Source organism: Henckelia pumila, chromosome 3 (assembly GCF_033568475.1).
Source record: "Henckelia pumila isolate YLH828 chromosome 3, ASM3356847v2, whole genome shotgun sequence".
NCBI lineage: Eukaryota > Viridiplantae > Streptophyta > Magnoliopsida > Lamiales > Gesneriaceae > Henckelia > Henckelia pumila.
In genome coordinates, this window is record NC_133122.1 from 138,781,617 (window position 1) to 138,795,672 (window position 14,056).

Consider the following 14,056-nt stretch of genomic DNA (forward strand, 5'->3'; position numbering starts at 1 on the left):
AGTACATGCATTCATGAAATCAATTTTTATGCTATGATTGAAGTTCTATGGTTGAGCAAATAAAATATTTTAGGTGAAAATTGAAGTAGTGTGGCCATTTATGTATGGGCAGTTTCTGCCATTTATGTATGGGCAGTTTCTGCCATTTATGTATGGGTGGTTCGCCACCAGCCTCGTACGATGGTTTCTTAGACTGATCAGTCGCACTATAAGTATGGGTCACACTTACGGATAGGACCATTCGATGTTAAGAAAATAAGTGCTCAACAACTCAAGTATGTATGATATTATGTATGTTATGTATAATTCAGTGATTTCTTTAAGCAACATTTATGTTATTATTTTTGAGGCATGCTCATGCATTTATAGGTTAAGTATTATGTATGAAAGTGTATTAAATTATTTTAAACCCTTGTTAGTATGCATGTTGGGCCTCTAGGCTCACTACACTGATATGGTGCAGGTGAGTACGTAGAGGAGCAGGTTACCCCTACCGGTGGTGAGGACGTATGAGCGGAGCTGCAGTGGCCCCGTGACCGTAGCCTGCATCGTGCTAGTGTTCTATGCATGAATATTTAAACACTATTTTATTTGAAGATTTTATTCCAGTGTTGAGATTTAAGTATTATTTTTATGCAACTTTTTAGTGTATGCACTGTTGATTAAATTGTTTTGAATTATTTTAAGTATTGCATGATTCAGACGTTTTAGTAATTATTTTTATGTTGCATAATTATTTATTAAATTTTAAATCTCTTTTATGGTTGTACATATATGTATGGGCATATATGTATATATATATATATAAATATTTTACTTAGTATTTATTTTAAAATTGAAAGAAAAAGAAAATTTTTTAAATTTTCCGCATTTTAGAAATTTATAAGTTTAGGACGTTTCAGATTTAATGCAAACCTGACACATTGCCATCCATAATTTTTATCTTTAAACATCACAAACTTCTCAAGTCCCCTCCTTTTCTTAATCAATAAATATAAATTTAATCACTTAAAAACACAATTTGCAACCACTCCCTTAATAGTTAATACTAATAGAACTAATTTAAATTCCTGACATTAAATTCAAATATACAACTTTTCTATGTGAACATTTTCTAAATCTTAAATTTTGATCATATTAAAATTAGATTAAATAATACCTTAAAAAAATAGATTAAATAAAAGTTGGGACAGAAGAAAGTTTAATAAGTAGCATTTTATTATTCTCTCTCACTGTTGGATTTTTAATTAGGCCCAAATGTGAAGGAGTCCAAATTAAATAAGCCCAAATCGTAATGCCCGATTTCATAACCCAGCCCAACCGAGTGTTTTCATCCCTGTTCCCCACGTGCGAATTCAATAGCTTTTAGGGTTTTTCGAGTTGGCCAAGGTCGGGCAGAACGGGCAGCTGTACCGCTGCCCGTTGCTTTTTGAATGATTTTTCAATAAACGTCACACCCCCACTTGCTCCCGCTTCTTCTCGCCATTCGAAATCCCTCTCTCTCCACAGTCTGCACCGATTTTCATTTTTTCACAATCGGAAGATTTATTTACTCATTTCCTAATCTATACTTGGATTTTTTCTGATCGATTCGAGCGGAGAAAGTTGTGTACCGGTCGCAGATTTCACCTGGAAACTGGTGGGGGAGCAAAGAAGAGGAGGGAGAAACCCTAGCTGCTGCAGTTTCGGTGAAGGGATTTTGTTATTGTTCTTTAGCTAGGTACTCGTGTTTGTATACTGTAATTTTGACTTTGGATCTATCTGTATGTGAGTTAATTTTGCGAAATGTTCCAATCTGTTTATGGCGGTCGTGATTGATTTTAGATTAAAACAGTTTGTATGCTTAGTTTTGGAGTTTGTTTATGTGTACCATTTCATTCTCGTGATTGTGGTGGTTCTGAAATTTGTGTTTTAAGCTGGTTAGGTTATTTATTAGATGTTTACTTTGACGTGTTTGAAGCTAAAGTTCAGGGTTTGAGCTCGGATTGTGATTGATTGTATTTATTGTTTCAAACAAGAAATTTTTGTTCGTTTTATTCGGGTAGAGATTAAGAAATGATTGGATTCTGTTGACCCAATTTAATTTTTTTTGGTTGATTAAAGGCAGAAACAGATTTTGGGGTCTTTCGCCCTAGCCATTTCTGGGGGAAGAACATGATGTGATTGGCCTATGTTGTTTGTTTTTGGTGTTTTATTCATCGAATTTTGTGTTGTTATTATTATCAGAAGTTTGTCACTTTTTCTATTATCTCTTGTAAATTTCAGGATTTCATATATTGACTTACTAAGTTCAGGAGAAATGGCTTTGGAGATCACCCAGTTTCTATTGTCTGCTCAATCACCTGATGCAAATGTTCGAACTGGGGCAGAAAATACTCTTGGTCAGTTCCGGGATCAAAACTTGCCGGGATTTTTGCTATCGTTGTCTGTTGAACTTTCCAATGATGGAAAACCCACCGAGTCTCGAAGACTTGCTGGTATTGTCCTTAAGAACTCATTGGATGCTAAGGAAGCTGCGACAAAGGATCACCTTGTTCAACAATGGATAGCAATTGACAACACATTTAAATCTCAGATAAAGAGCTCTCTGTTGAATACCCTTGGATCTGCTGTTCAGGAAGCTAGTCACACTGCTGCCCAAGTAATTGCAAAGATAGCTTCAATTGAAATTCCCCGGAAAGAATGGCCGGAACTTGTTGGTTCATTGCTTGCCAATATGACTCAACCAGATAAACCTGCATCCCTGAAACAGGCTACACTTGAATCTCTTGGTTATGTGTGTGAGGAGATATCCCACGAAGATCTCGTTCAGGATGAAGTCAATTCTGTTCTAACAGCTGTTGTTCAAGGAATGAATGTTTCAGAGCAAAGCCCGGAAGTCCGTCTGGCTGCAACTAGGGCCTTATTGAATGCCCTCGATTTTGCTCGAACCAACTTTGAAAATGAGATGGAGAGGAACTATATCATGAAGGTGACATGTGATGCTGCATTGGCAAAAGAGACAGAAATCAGACAGGCTGCATTTGAGTGTCTAGTTTCCATTGCATCTACTATGAGGTACTTGAACCTTATATGCAAAAGATCTTTGAGCTTACATCTAATGCAGTCAAAGGAGATGAGGAGGCTGTTGCCCTTCAAGCAGTAGAGTTCTGGAGCTCCATTTGTGATGAAGAATTAGAGCTTCAAGACTACGAAGTCCCCGAGAGTGGTGATTCTAGTGCTCCCCACTCTCATTTTATTGAAAAAGCACTTCCCACTTTAGTGCCTATGCTGCTAGAAACTCTACTTAAGCAGGATGAGGACCAAGACCAAGATGATGGGATTTGGAATCTTGCCATGGCTGGTGGCACGTGCCTTTGTCTTGTTGCTAGGACTGTAGGGGATGCTGTTGTTCCTCTGGTGATGCCTTTTGTAGAAACGAACATATCAAAAACTGACTGGAGATCACGGGAAGCCGCTACATATGCATTTGGCTCAATCCTTGAAGGACCAAGCATTGAGAAGCTATCCCCCATGGTGAATGCTGGGCTAGATTTCCTGCTCAATGCGATGACAGATGAAAACAGCCATGTGAAAGATACTACTGCTTGGACTCTTAGTCGTATCTTTGAGTTGCTGCACTCACCGGCTAGTGGTTTCTCTGTAATCACACCTGCTAACCTTCAGAAAATTTTGGTTGTCTTGTTGGAAAGTATAAAAGATGCTCCACATGTGGCTGAGAAGGTTTGTGGAGCTATTTATTTTCTTGCTCAGGGGTACGAGGATGCTGGGCCAAGTTCTTCCCTTCTCACACATTACATTCCAGATATCATGACTTCTCTGATCACTGCAGCCGATCGGACTGATGGCAGTGACTCTAAACTCCGATCTTCTGCTTATGAAACACTGAACGAGGTTGTTAGGAGTTCGAACCTCGTTGAGACATCTCAGATCATTGCCAAACTTCTCCCTGTTGTCATGTCTAAGTTGGAACAAACTTTAAATCTTCAAATTTTATCGTCTGATGACAGGGAAAAGCAAGGAGATTTACAAGCCTCTCTCTGTGGTGTGCTTCAGGTTATCATTCAAAAACTAAGCAGTGCAGATGAAACTAAGCCCATAATATTACAGGTGGCTGATCAAATCATGCTGCTTTTCCTCAATGTTTTCGCTTGCCGTAGTTCTACAGTTCATGAAGAAGCTATGCTTGCTATTGGTGCACTGGCCTATGCCACCGGGCCAGAGTTTGGGAAGTACATGCAAGAGTTCTACAAATATCTAGAGATGGGTTTGCAAAATTTTGAGGAATATCAGGTTTGCGCCATTTCAGTTGGGGTTGTTGGTGACATTTCCCGTGCATTGGATGAAAAGATCTTGCCGTATTGTGATGGGGTTATGACACTTCTGCTAAAGGATCTCTCCAGTGCTGAATTACACCGCTCAGTTAAGCCTGCCATATTTTCTTGCTTTGGTGACATTGCTCTTGCGATCAGTGAACATTTTGAGAAGTACATCAGTTATGTACTACCAATGATGCAGAGCGCCTCAGAAGTGTGTGCTCAGATGGATTACACTGATGAAGAGATGATGGACTACGGCAACCTACTCAGACGCAGTATTTTCGAGGGTTACTCGGGAATTCTCCAGGGATTCAAGAATTCGAAGGCTGAGCTCATGCTACCATATGCTCCTCATCTTCTGCAATTCATCGATTTGGTTGCCAAAGACAAACAGAGGTATATTGACTAAATTCGTTTGTACATCTATACCAATCATTATCAGTATTATTTGGCATTTTAATGCTACTACTTTTAAACTCACAGGGATGAGAGTGTAACAAAAGCAGCGGTGGCAGTTTTGGGTGACGTAGCAGATGCACTGGGCTCAAATATTAAGGCACTGTTCAAGGATTGTTCATTCTGCGCAGAATTATTAGGCGAGTGCCTTCAGTCGGATGATGAACAGCTAAAAGAAACAGCCGCATGGACACAAGGGATGATTGGTCGTGCATTTTCTGTAAATGGCTGAGCATTGTGTCTCAATTTTCATCCGAGCCTTATATGTTTCTGTGTTTTAAGTTGAGTTGTCTGTGTACTCACGAAGGTGTGAGTCAAGGTCATGTACACTCGAGTTTTGTTCAATGTGGATGAACTGAAATGACGAACAAAAAAACTCATCTGATATGCTTAATTGTGTCACAAGTTTTGATGCTTCATTTATTATAAATCTGCAATTACCATTAATTTAATGGTATTTTCTTGCTTATCGATTTGTTTACTGTACATCAATAAACATTCGTACATATTCTTTGCATCAAGATCTGATAATATAGGCATAAATCAACTCATTCCATGTGTCGGGCACCCCTGGAAGGCACCAATGCAAACAATCAGCAAATTTAGCTGGATCAGCCTTCTGCTCGGGTGTCAAAAGCTTTCCTTGGCGAATGGTGTAAACTGAGGTATGTGCATCTTTTCTGTACTCGGATAGTGTAGTAATGTCTAACAAGGTCACCGGAACTTCTGTTGCCCTGATCACATTTCTTGCAACGTCAAGCAACCGTCTGTCTGTGCCCACTGCTAATGCCATAGAAGTGTTAAAGATTGGAGTCGTCTCTCTAGCACAAGCAATCTCATTGTGATCGTTCCAATTTAAGCTCCTGCATATTTACGTTGCATCATTTCAGTCTCACCTTTATGAATCCAACATACATTAGGATTTAGGGGAAATAACTGTTGATGGACTGGAGACATGGTGATGAAAAACGTTGAGGTATGCTTGTGATCAACATTTTGCTTCAGCCACCTAGCCCATGTTGTCAAAACTCGTTCATATCCTTGGGATCGTTCAACCTCATCGTATTCTATTGATCCTTCATCAAATGACCCTTTTCTGTTCCACGAAACCAAATCCAATTCCCAAGGAATGATCGTATAAAAACGACCAACATAAACAAGGCGTCAGTTCATAATATTTAACCTGATAGTTGTGGAAACCTGTTGCCCCCTTATTAAGTTTGTTGAATGTGTGTTTGACAACAAATGTTTGAGATATCAACATTCAACAAACATTGTTTCTGGGTTATTTGATGAAGTATTATCGATACTTACAGGAGTTTAATGGTGCGGCTATTCATCCACCATATGTAAGTATTGAAGACTAGAATATTTGCACTCTTCCAGTGGAATCCATGCTTGTCAATGGATTCTGCCTTTATTATTCTTTGGGATATGCCGTGATTTCTTGGATCATCTGAATTCGATTCGACCAGGAATGGCGCCCAGTAAAATTCAATCGTCGAATTATAATCCTACACATTACAAATCCAATGCTAAACTCTCTAAACTCAAGTTACTAGATTGCAAAAGGGTAAAAGAAAAATGAAAAATCAAATTAAGTACTGTAACTTATTAAGTCATGTCTACAAGTATGTTCAGTACGAAATGAGAATTAAGGAGGCCTCAATATCATCATCACTTGGATGAAGTAACAAAAACTTTCTTCTCTTTTTGAGGAAGAGAAATCAGACAAGTGTTAGAACTCGTGTAAAGGTGAACAAAAAATAAATAAATAAATCAACTCCCCAACGTTGTAATAAAAAACTAATTAACGTGGATCAAACCATACAAGTCCAAAAATCCTAGACATAGAACCCCGCCACCTGTCAAAACTTCAATTTGTTGAGATAGAAAATACTGTAGGCCCTAGCTTTTAAGGGTATCTAATAATTGATCGACCGACAATATGAATAAATATTTTGTACACAAATAAACAGAAAGATTACTAGTTATGTAAGACTGAAAGAAAATACAATTATTTGAAATCTTTCGGTCCCATTTTAGCTTATGGAGAGCCTAACCTGAATTGAGAAAACAGAGAAAGGGGCTCCCATTTTCCATGTTGCCCTGGCGGGATGAATAGCAGATTGGAGCAAGCAAATCATGGACTCCCATTGATTTCTGTTCACTGAATCTCCCACAAACAGAAGTCTTTTTCCCCTTAGTTTCTCCAAGAACAACTTGGCTTTGAACCTCAACGAAACAATTATCAATACATTCTTGAAGTTAATCACTTGTAAAAAATCAACACTAAAAAAGTAGTCCTCAAAAAGCAAAAGCACATCAGCTGGATGGACCAAAACCAATCTAATGAAAAATTTCAAATTATATATATGTGTGTGCGCGCACCCGCGTGTGTGTATAGACTACATAATGGGATATACTCATGAGTGGTTACTTGGGTAAAGAACAGTCATTGGGTTGCCATCTCCAGTTCTGATACAGTGTGTCCATTCTTCCATTCTTCATGCAAGTGACCTGTGAAGTTAAGTAAGCACATTCGTCTTCTTTGTACAGAGGCCGGCTGACATTATCGAAAACCCATTTCCCCTGTGACAAATCACAGCTCTCTGGTGACAATTCTATCTCCTCTTCCTCGCTTAGATTGCCGTTGATTTGTTCAAGAAAATTGGCTTTTTTGTACTCTCGGAACATTCGGAAGGCAGGCCATCGGAGAGTGATCAATGTTGTATCTTCGGTGAATAACATAAAGACCCCCAAAAAGGATAGTGAAAGTAGTGCAACTAGGAATGAGGAAGAGTTGCAGATTTTGGTGTCAGAATTTTTGTACTTGATGGAGTTCATATTCATGTAAGTAAGTGGCCTGGTATGAAAATGGCATTAGTATTTGCAACACCAAACTTTACCGATTATGATGCCTCATATATCTGGTGCATCTGATTCTTGGCCCGCATGCAATCAATTCTACCTAAACTTGCTGTTTCCATTTAAAAAAATTTTGTTTTGCTTTGTGCATGGGCTTCCTTAGGGGGCATATTTTATTATCTGCCATGTATTAGTGCAAAAAGTATAATTTCTTAGGTCAGATTTCGTTTCCATTAAATGTGAGCGAATTGTTCTTGTCATGTTGCATAATAGTTTTGACTTTTGAGGTTTAACACTGTTAGATTTTGAGTTACTTTATTCGATTATCATATAAAAACAATTTCCTCAAACTCATCCCAAAATTTTGGAACCAAAACTTACTTAGCACATAAACATATAAATGTATTATGAAACCTGAACAAGAAAATAGCTAGCTTAATTACATTGAACGTACGTGATCATGTTTTCAAGTGCATGGCTGGCGGCGTTGTTAACATGCACCAAGAATCCATCGTCCTTGTTTTAGTTTTACCAACACACTTGATCTTAGCTGGATCCAATATTATTCTCGATCATGAAATTTCCTTTTTTTTCCATCAACTTATTCAATTTCGGGTATGTCATGACGTATGGCATGCTGGCTACTTTGGATGAGTGACAGCCGCATCTGTTCTTGATCTTCTTCTACCAAGATCAACAATGTGTCGGAACATTAATCTCTTTTGAAATAAACGGTGTACGTGGTTGTTATGTAAAATAAGACAGTATTGTACTTCGTGTCGTAACACCAAAGACAACACAGTGCAGCGGAAATTTAAAGTGTAAATAAAAACACAAGTAATAAATTTTGCACGAGTATAAAACTCGTGCGGGTGCCTTAGGGCTAAATATCACTAGTAAACGTAAGAGCAGTCTTACAAAACAATCCTAGTGATTTTACGAAAAGTCATTAAATACTAAATTTCTCAACACGTTGAGAAATCAAACTTGCATCCTAAAATACGAGAAGGTATAAAAACTATTGGATGCAACTCCCGTGGCCTAAATTGAAGAGACAGTAAAGATCTTCGAACAACACTATTCCCACAGTGTTGTCTCTGATGTCTTCAACATGAACGGCAACACGGGAACATGCAACAACGATGGTTGCAAACCTTGCTTCAGAATTCTTCAAGATCTTCACTCGAATTCTTCAGAGTATGCGCAGAGTAGTTTTCGTCTGAAGCCCTCTTCACTTTCTTGTGCGTGGAAAATCTTCTTTTATAGATAATCATCCAAGCTTTGAAGATTTCCTTAGATAGAGTCAATAGATAACAATCTTTTAGTAGGAAATAAACTCTATCAATACATAGAAATCAAATCATGATAATACCAAATTATATTTTATCAAACAATCACATTATCACGATATGATTTAAACTTTGGCAAATATATCTTTAACATATTCGAGATATACATGGAATATTTACCAAATAATCTATCTTGTCTAGAAAGCAAAATCTTCTAATTTCCAATTAATTGGGGCCGAAATATATAAGGAATAACATTCCTTTCAATCTCCCCCTTTTTGTTTTTTGGACAACACATTGCACAAGTATGAGATACTTATAAACTCCCCCTGAGTTAAAAACTCTTCTCCCCCTGAATCTTAAAGTTTTCCCCTGAAGTGTTATCCTTCATGTCGTAACACGGTGGATAACATGAGCAAATACCTATGGGATTCTTTAATTCGTATATCAGAACATAAGTGGGGTATAAGATGTTAGTCTAGTTAACACATATATGATTAAATAAGGCACGTAACTAGAACGAATAAAAACAGTTATATTAAAATCAGAATGAAACAAATAAAATAAAGAAAGGATGAGAGAAGAAACAAAATCTAAATTTGATCACTATCAGAGCTATCTTGATCAGAGGCTTCATTCTCATCATCCTTAGTCCCAGATGGACCAGCTTCATCTTCATCTTGTGCACTATCTCCCCCTGTTTGGCCAGAAATGCCAAGTTGTCGCCGACAATCAGCCAAGACCGTGCGATAGAAGGCAATGTCTTCCTGAGCTTGAGCAATCTTTTCCTCGGCACGAGTCATCAGCAGCTGAATGGTGGCAGTGGTGAATTCCAGGGAGGTAGGAGTAGGCACTGTTTCTTCAGTGTTGTCTCCCGTGTTGGAAACATCGGGGGCAACACCATCCATGTCACCAGCAGGAGTAGGAGTGGCAGTCCAGGGTAAATCCATTACGCGATTCCCCTTTAGAAGACCAGCTGCTAACTTCAAAATCTCAGGCTGATCAGTGAGATCTTCTGTAATATTGCGAATGAATGCCTGAGATTCCAAAATGCCATAAATCAGAGATGGGAATGGCAGCTTGGTAGACTTGAGACCTCCATCAGCAAACTGGAGTACTGTCTTGAATACCATCCTCCCAAAATTAAAATGACTCCCAGTCCCAATGGAATATAGAATGATCGCCTGTGGTCTGGTGATAACGGTGGAGTTGGAGGAGGGCGTCCAATTCCTCACAGCTATCTTGTGCAGCGCAGAATAAAATGAAGTGAGCTTGGCTGCAGAAAAATGGTCAGAGAACTTTTTGACCATACCTCCAGTGAGAACAGTAATCACTTCGTTGATCTCTGGAGGATTTCCTTCATCAACATCTGGGGTTGAGTAGTGAGAGTTGATCACGGCTGGAGTGAACTCGAACAGCCGACCCCGTAGATACACCAAGCCATACTTTGCAGACTCTGGATCTTCAATGCTCGATGTTAAGTTGGCGTAAAACTCCAGAATCACCCTCTTACAGTAGGATATCACAACAACCACAGTAGAATAAAGCTGTCTAAGCTTTAAAAAATCGATCAAATTGTACCTATCATATGATCGGACATCTATGTTCCTTTCATCCAGAAGTCCTCTATGAGCGAGAAGAGGCCAAGTAGCAGCAGCATCACCAGAGTAAAATGTGAGGGAATGGGCAGCATCCATGTCATATTCCTCATCAACAGTGTTGTCCGTGGTGTTGACGACACCAACAGCAACACTGGCAGCAGCAGCAGAAACATCCTCTTGATCCAGAGGGTCTTCATCAGCATCCATGCTGGAAACATCCTCAGAGTCTTTTTCTTATCCAATATCCGCACTCTTATCAGAAGAGTCAGCAGCAGAATCAGTAGAGGAGGAAGAGGAGGAAACATGGTGTGCTTTGCCCTGTGCAAACTCCTCCATCATCTCTGCATCAGGCTCATCATTGGAGAGATGAGCAGAGGGAGGAACAAAAGATGACGTCTTCCCTTGCTTGAGGCTCTCTAGGATTTGAGCCAAAGTGACATCCTCATCAGAATCAGCATTTGCTCGAGGCACAGTAGCTGCTGGAGTGTCCTTCGGAGGAACCTCATCAGAAAATTTTGAATCATCACTTTCAAAAGCGGATTCAACAGTTGGAGCGGAGGCAGAGGCAGCAGCAGAACTAGAGGGTTTTTTTCTTGCCACAAATTCATAGTTGGCATCATCAGAATCATCACCGGAGCTGCGGTCTTCTTCAGCCATAGATATACGTGGACCCTTGTAAAAACGCTTGGACTGAGTAAAGTCTGGGTTGTAACCTGCCTGCCTTTTAGATCGGCGTGCCATCGGTGGAGGAGGATTAACCTTATTCAAAACAGAGAAATCAGGAAGATTTTCCACATCAATTGCGTTCCTTGGTTCTCCAGGCATGAGAACAGCAAGAGGAACAGGTTCCATTGGTACTGGAACGCAGAGAAGGAGTGGAAGATGGGTTTTCTGGTGTTGTAACACCGACAGCAACATCAGGCGCTTTGTGGCCCATCTCACTTCAAATATCCTGTGGATCAAATCCTGCCATTGAACGAAAATTTGAGAGTGAGAGAAGGGTAGGGTTCGCAGAGAAAAGCAATCGGGAACAAAGAATTGAGAAAAGATGATAATGCCCGATGATTATAAAAAAAATATTTATAGAGTCCTTATCTCAAACGGTAACAAAATCCTAACAAACCCATAATTACCCTGATCCCTGATCTCTCTTCAGTTACAACGGTAACTTTCCTAACGGATGAAAAATTAAAAACCGAGATTAAAGAGATACAATCCCATAATTAAGGCAATAATCTGAGATAAATATTTCAATCCAAATATTCCAGAATTACCTTCACATCAGCCTAACTCCACTGAACCAAAAATCAATCACGAAAATTCAATTTTTTAGTAAATAGGGTAAATCATCAAAATTCGTCTATTTAGAACCTTACCCAAAAACAGAACCTTATGAGCAAAAATGCATATGCATGACCTATTTTATGCCTAAACAGAGTGTAACATAAAATAAAAATGCAATCACAAGCAGAACAATATGTTTGACGAGTGTAGTGTCGCCTCTCGTGTTGCCAACATCAACTCCAACACCATAGTTTTTCAAAAAACATTTGAGACATACACACTTGATTACCCTTGATAAAGAAAATTTCAGAAGTGGTAGCTTTCACACTAATCGAACAGTCTTCATTGGACTCAATTAGGTAGCTTTTTCCATTTTCTTCCAATTTGGATAAAGTTCGTATTTATGACATTGGTCAACAAACTTTATAAAAGATTATGACACTGAATTTGCGAAACCACCTTTCACATGGAACAAGAACATGGAATACATTTACATCCCTCAACTACTTAGTGGTTTAGTCAGAGTCTATTTTGCAAGGGCCAATGTGTTTCAATAACAGTTTGCAGAAAAACTTGGCATCGATTGAATCAACAAAACAGAGATTTAAACACCACACAAAACAGAATGAGTGCAGAATGTCTAAAAACCTTAAAAATGCATGACAAGAAAAACAACAGTGTTGTCGGTAGTGTTGTAACACCGAAGACAACACATGCAAGGGATTATAATGCACACATGCTGAGAGACCTTCGAAGAGTTGAAAATCTCTCATGATCTAATGCTTTAGTAAAGATGTCTGCCAATTGGTTATTGGTTCCAACAAACTCCATTTGAATCATACCTTTTTCTACCAAATCTTGAATAAAGTGATGACGAATGTCAATGTGTTTTGTGCGTGAGTGTTGAACTGGATTTTTTGATATATCAATAACACTCAAATTATCACAATAAACAATGGGGGGTTCACTCTTAAAACCATAGTCTTCAATCATTTGGTTCATCCAAAGAAGTTGTGAACAACAACTTTCGGCTGCCACATATTCAGATTCAGCAGTCGAGAGTGACACACAATTTTTCTTACGACTATACCATGAGACCAAATTATTGCCAAGGTAAAAACACCCACCCGTAGTTCTCTTTCTATCATTCACATCACCAGCCCAATCGGCATCACTAAAACCTACAAGGTTAGTGTTGGTTTCCCTTGTATACCATAATCCCAAGTCCAATGTACCTGAAACATATTTCAAAATTCTCATAACAGCTTTTAAATGGGTTATCTTTGGATCAGATTGGTATCTAGCACATAAACACACACTGAACATGATATCAGGGCGACTAGCAGTCAAATACAAAAGACTCCCTATCATGCTGCGATACATGGTGTTGTCAACACCAGCCGCAACACTGTCTTTTCCTAATTTTTCACTCGAGCCCATAGGAGTTTTCATGTTCTTAACATTCTCTTTGCAAAACTTTTTCACCAAGTTCTTTGCATACTTACTTTGACAAAGAAAAATTCCTTCATTTGTTTGCTTAACTTGCAATCCAAGGAAAAAAGTTAACTCTCCTACCATGCTCATCTCGAAAGTAGAAGACATGCATTCAACAAAATTATCAACATGCTTTTGAGAAGATGCACCAAAGATAATATCATCCACATATACTTGACAAATAAGAATTTCACCTTTGGCCTTTTGAATAAAAAGGGTTTTGTCAACTTCACCTCGTTTGAAGCCAATTTTGAGTAAATACTCGGTCAACCTACCATACCATGCTCGTGGAGCTTGCTTCAAACCATAGAGTGCTTTCTTCAACTTGTAAACATGATCCAAGTGATGTGGATCCTCAAAGCCTTTGGGTTGCTTCTCATACACTTCCTCATTCAAAATACCATTCAAAAACGCACTCTTCACATCCATTTGATAAATTTTTATACCCATATGACATGCAATAGCTAGCAATAGTCGGACTGACTCAATGCGGGCAACAGGAGCAAAGGTCTCATCAAAATCAACCCCCTCAACCTGTGTATACCCTTGAGCAACCAACCTTGATTTGTTCCTAATGATGTTTCCTGATTCATTGGTTTTATTTTTGAAAATCCATTTTGTACCAATAACATTACCATGATCAGGTGGTGGAACCAAAAATCAAACATCATTTCGGACAAATTGTTCAAGTTCTTCATGCATGGCATTTACCCAAAATTCATCATTCAAAGCATCATTGACATTC

The 14,056-nt window shown here is 38.7% G+C and overlaps 2 protein-coding genes and 1 pseudogene across 2 annotated transcripts; 1 reads left to right on the top strand and 2 right to left on the bottom strand.

The window, feature by feature from the left end:
* Positions 1-1,449: 1,449 nt before the first annotated feature.
* On the top strand, positions 1,450-5,208 carry LOC140887512 (importin subunit beta-1-like; annotated as a pseudogene).
* A 4-nt stretch (positions 5,209-5,212) lies between these two features.
* On the bottom strand, positions 5,213-7,599 carry LOC140887513 (xylan O-acetyltransferase 1-like). The gene is made up of 5 exons (XM_073294777.1): positions 7,216-7,599; positions 6,839-7,010; positions 6,090-6,289; positions 5,713-5,871; positions 5,213-5,638 (listed from the first exon to the last, which is right to left on the bottom strand). The coding sequence occupies exons 1-5, from the start codon at positions 7,524-7,526 to the stop codon at positions 5,293-5,295; spliced, it is 1,188 nt and encodes a 395-aa protein (XP_073150878.1). The 5' UTR covers positions 7,527-7,599; the 3' UTR covers positions 5,213-5,292.
* A 1,667-nt stretch (positions 7,600-9,266) lies between these two features.
* On the bottom strand, positions 9,267-10,740 carry LOC140889612 (uncharacterized). The gene is made up of 2 exons (XM_073297329.1): positions 9,648-10,740; positions 9,267-9,355 (listed from the first exon to the last, which is right to left on the bottom strand). Exons 1-2 carry the CDS (start codon positions 10,738-10,740, stop codon positions 9,267-9,269), a joined length of 1,182 nt encoding a protein of 393 aa, XP_073153430.1.
* Between the last annotated feature and the right edge of the window lie 3,316 nt (positions 10,741-14,056).

What these genes read in the sequence shown, in the direction of transcription:
- LOC140887513 (XM_073294777.1), bottom strand. Translation starts at nt 7,526, where the DNA reads ATGTTATTCACCGAAGATACAACATTGATCACTCTCCGATGGCCTGCC. An exon ending in AATGACTGTTCTTTACCCAA is followed by an intron (nt 7,011 to 7,215) that starts GTAACCACTCAT and finishes TGTTTCGTTGAG; the next exon opens with GTTCAAAGCCAAGTTGTTCT. An exon ending in TCTCTGTTTTCTCAATTCAG is followed by an intron (nt 6,290 to 6,838) that starts GTTAGGCTCTCC and finishes TGTAATGTGTAG; the next exon opens with GATTATAATTCGACGATTGA.
- LOC140889612 (XM_073297329.1), bottom strand. Translation starts at nt 10,740, where the DNA reads ATGGATGCTGATGAAGACCCTCTGGATCAAGAGGATGTTTCTGCTGCT. An exon ending in TGATTGTCGGCGACAACTTG is followed by an intron (nt 9,356 to 9,647) that starts GCATTTCTGGCC and finishes AGAATCCCATAG; the next exon opens with GTATTTGCTCATGTTATCCA.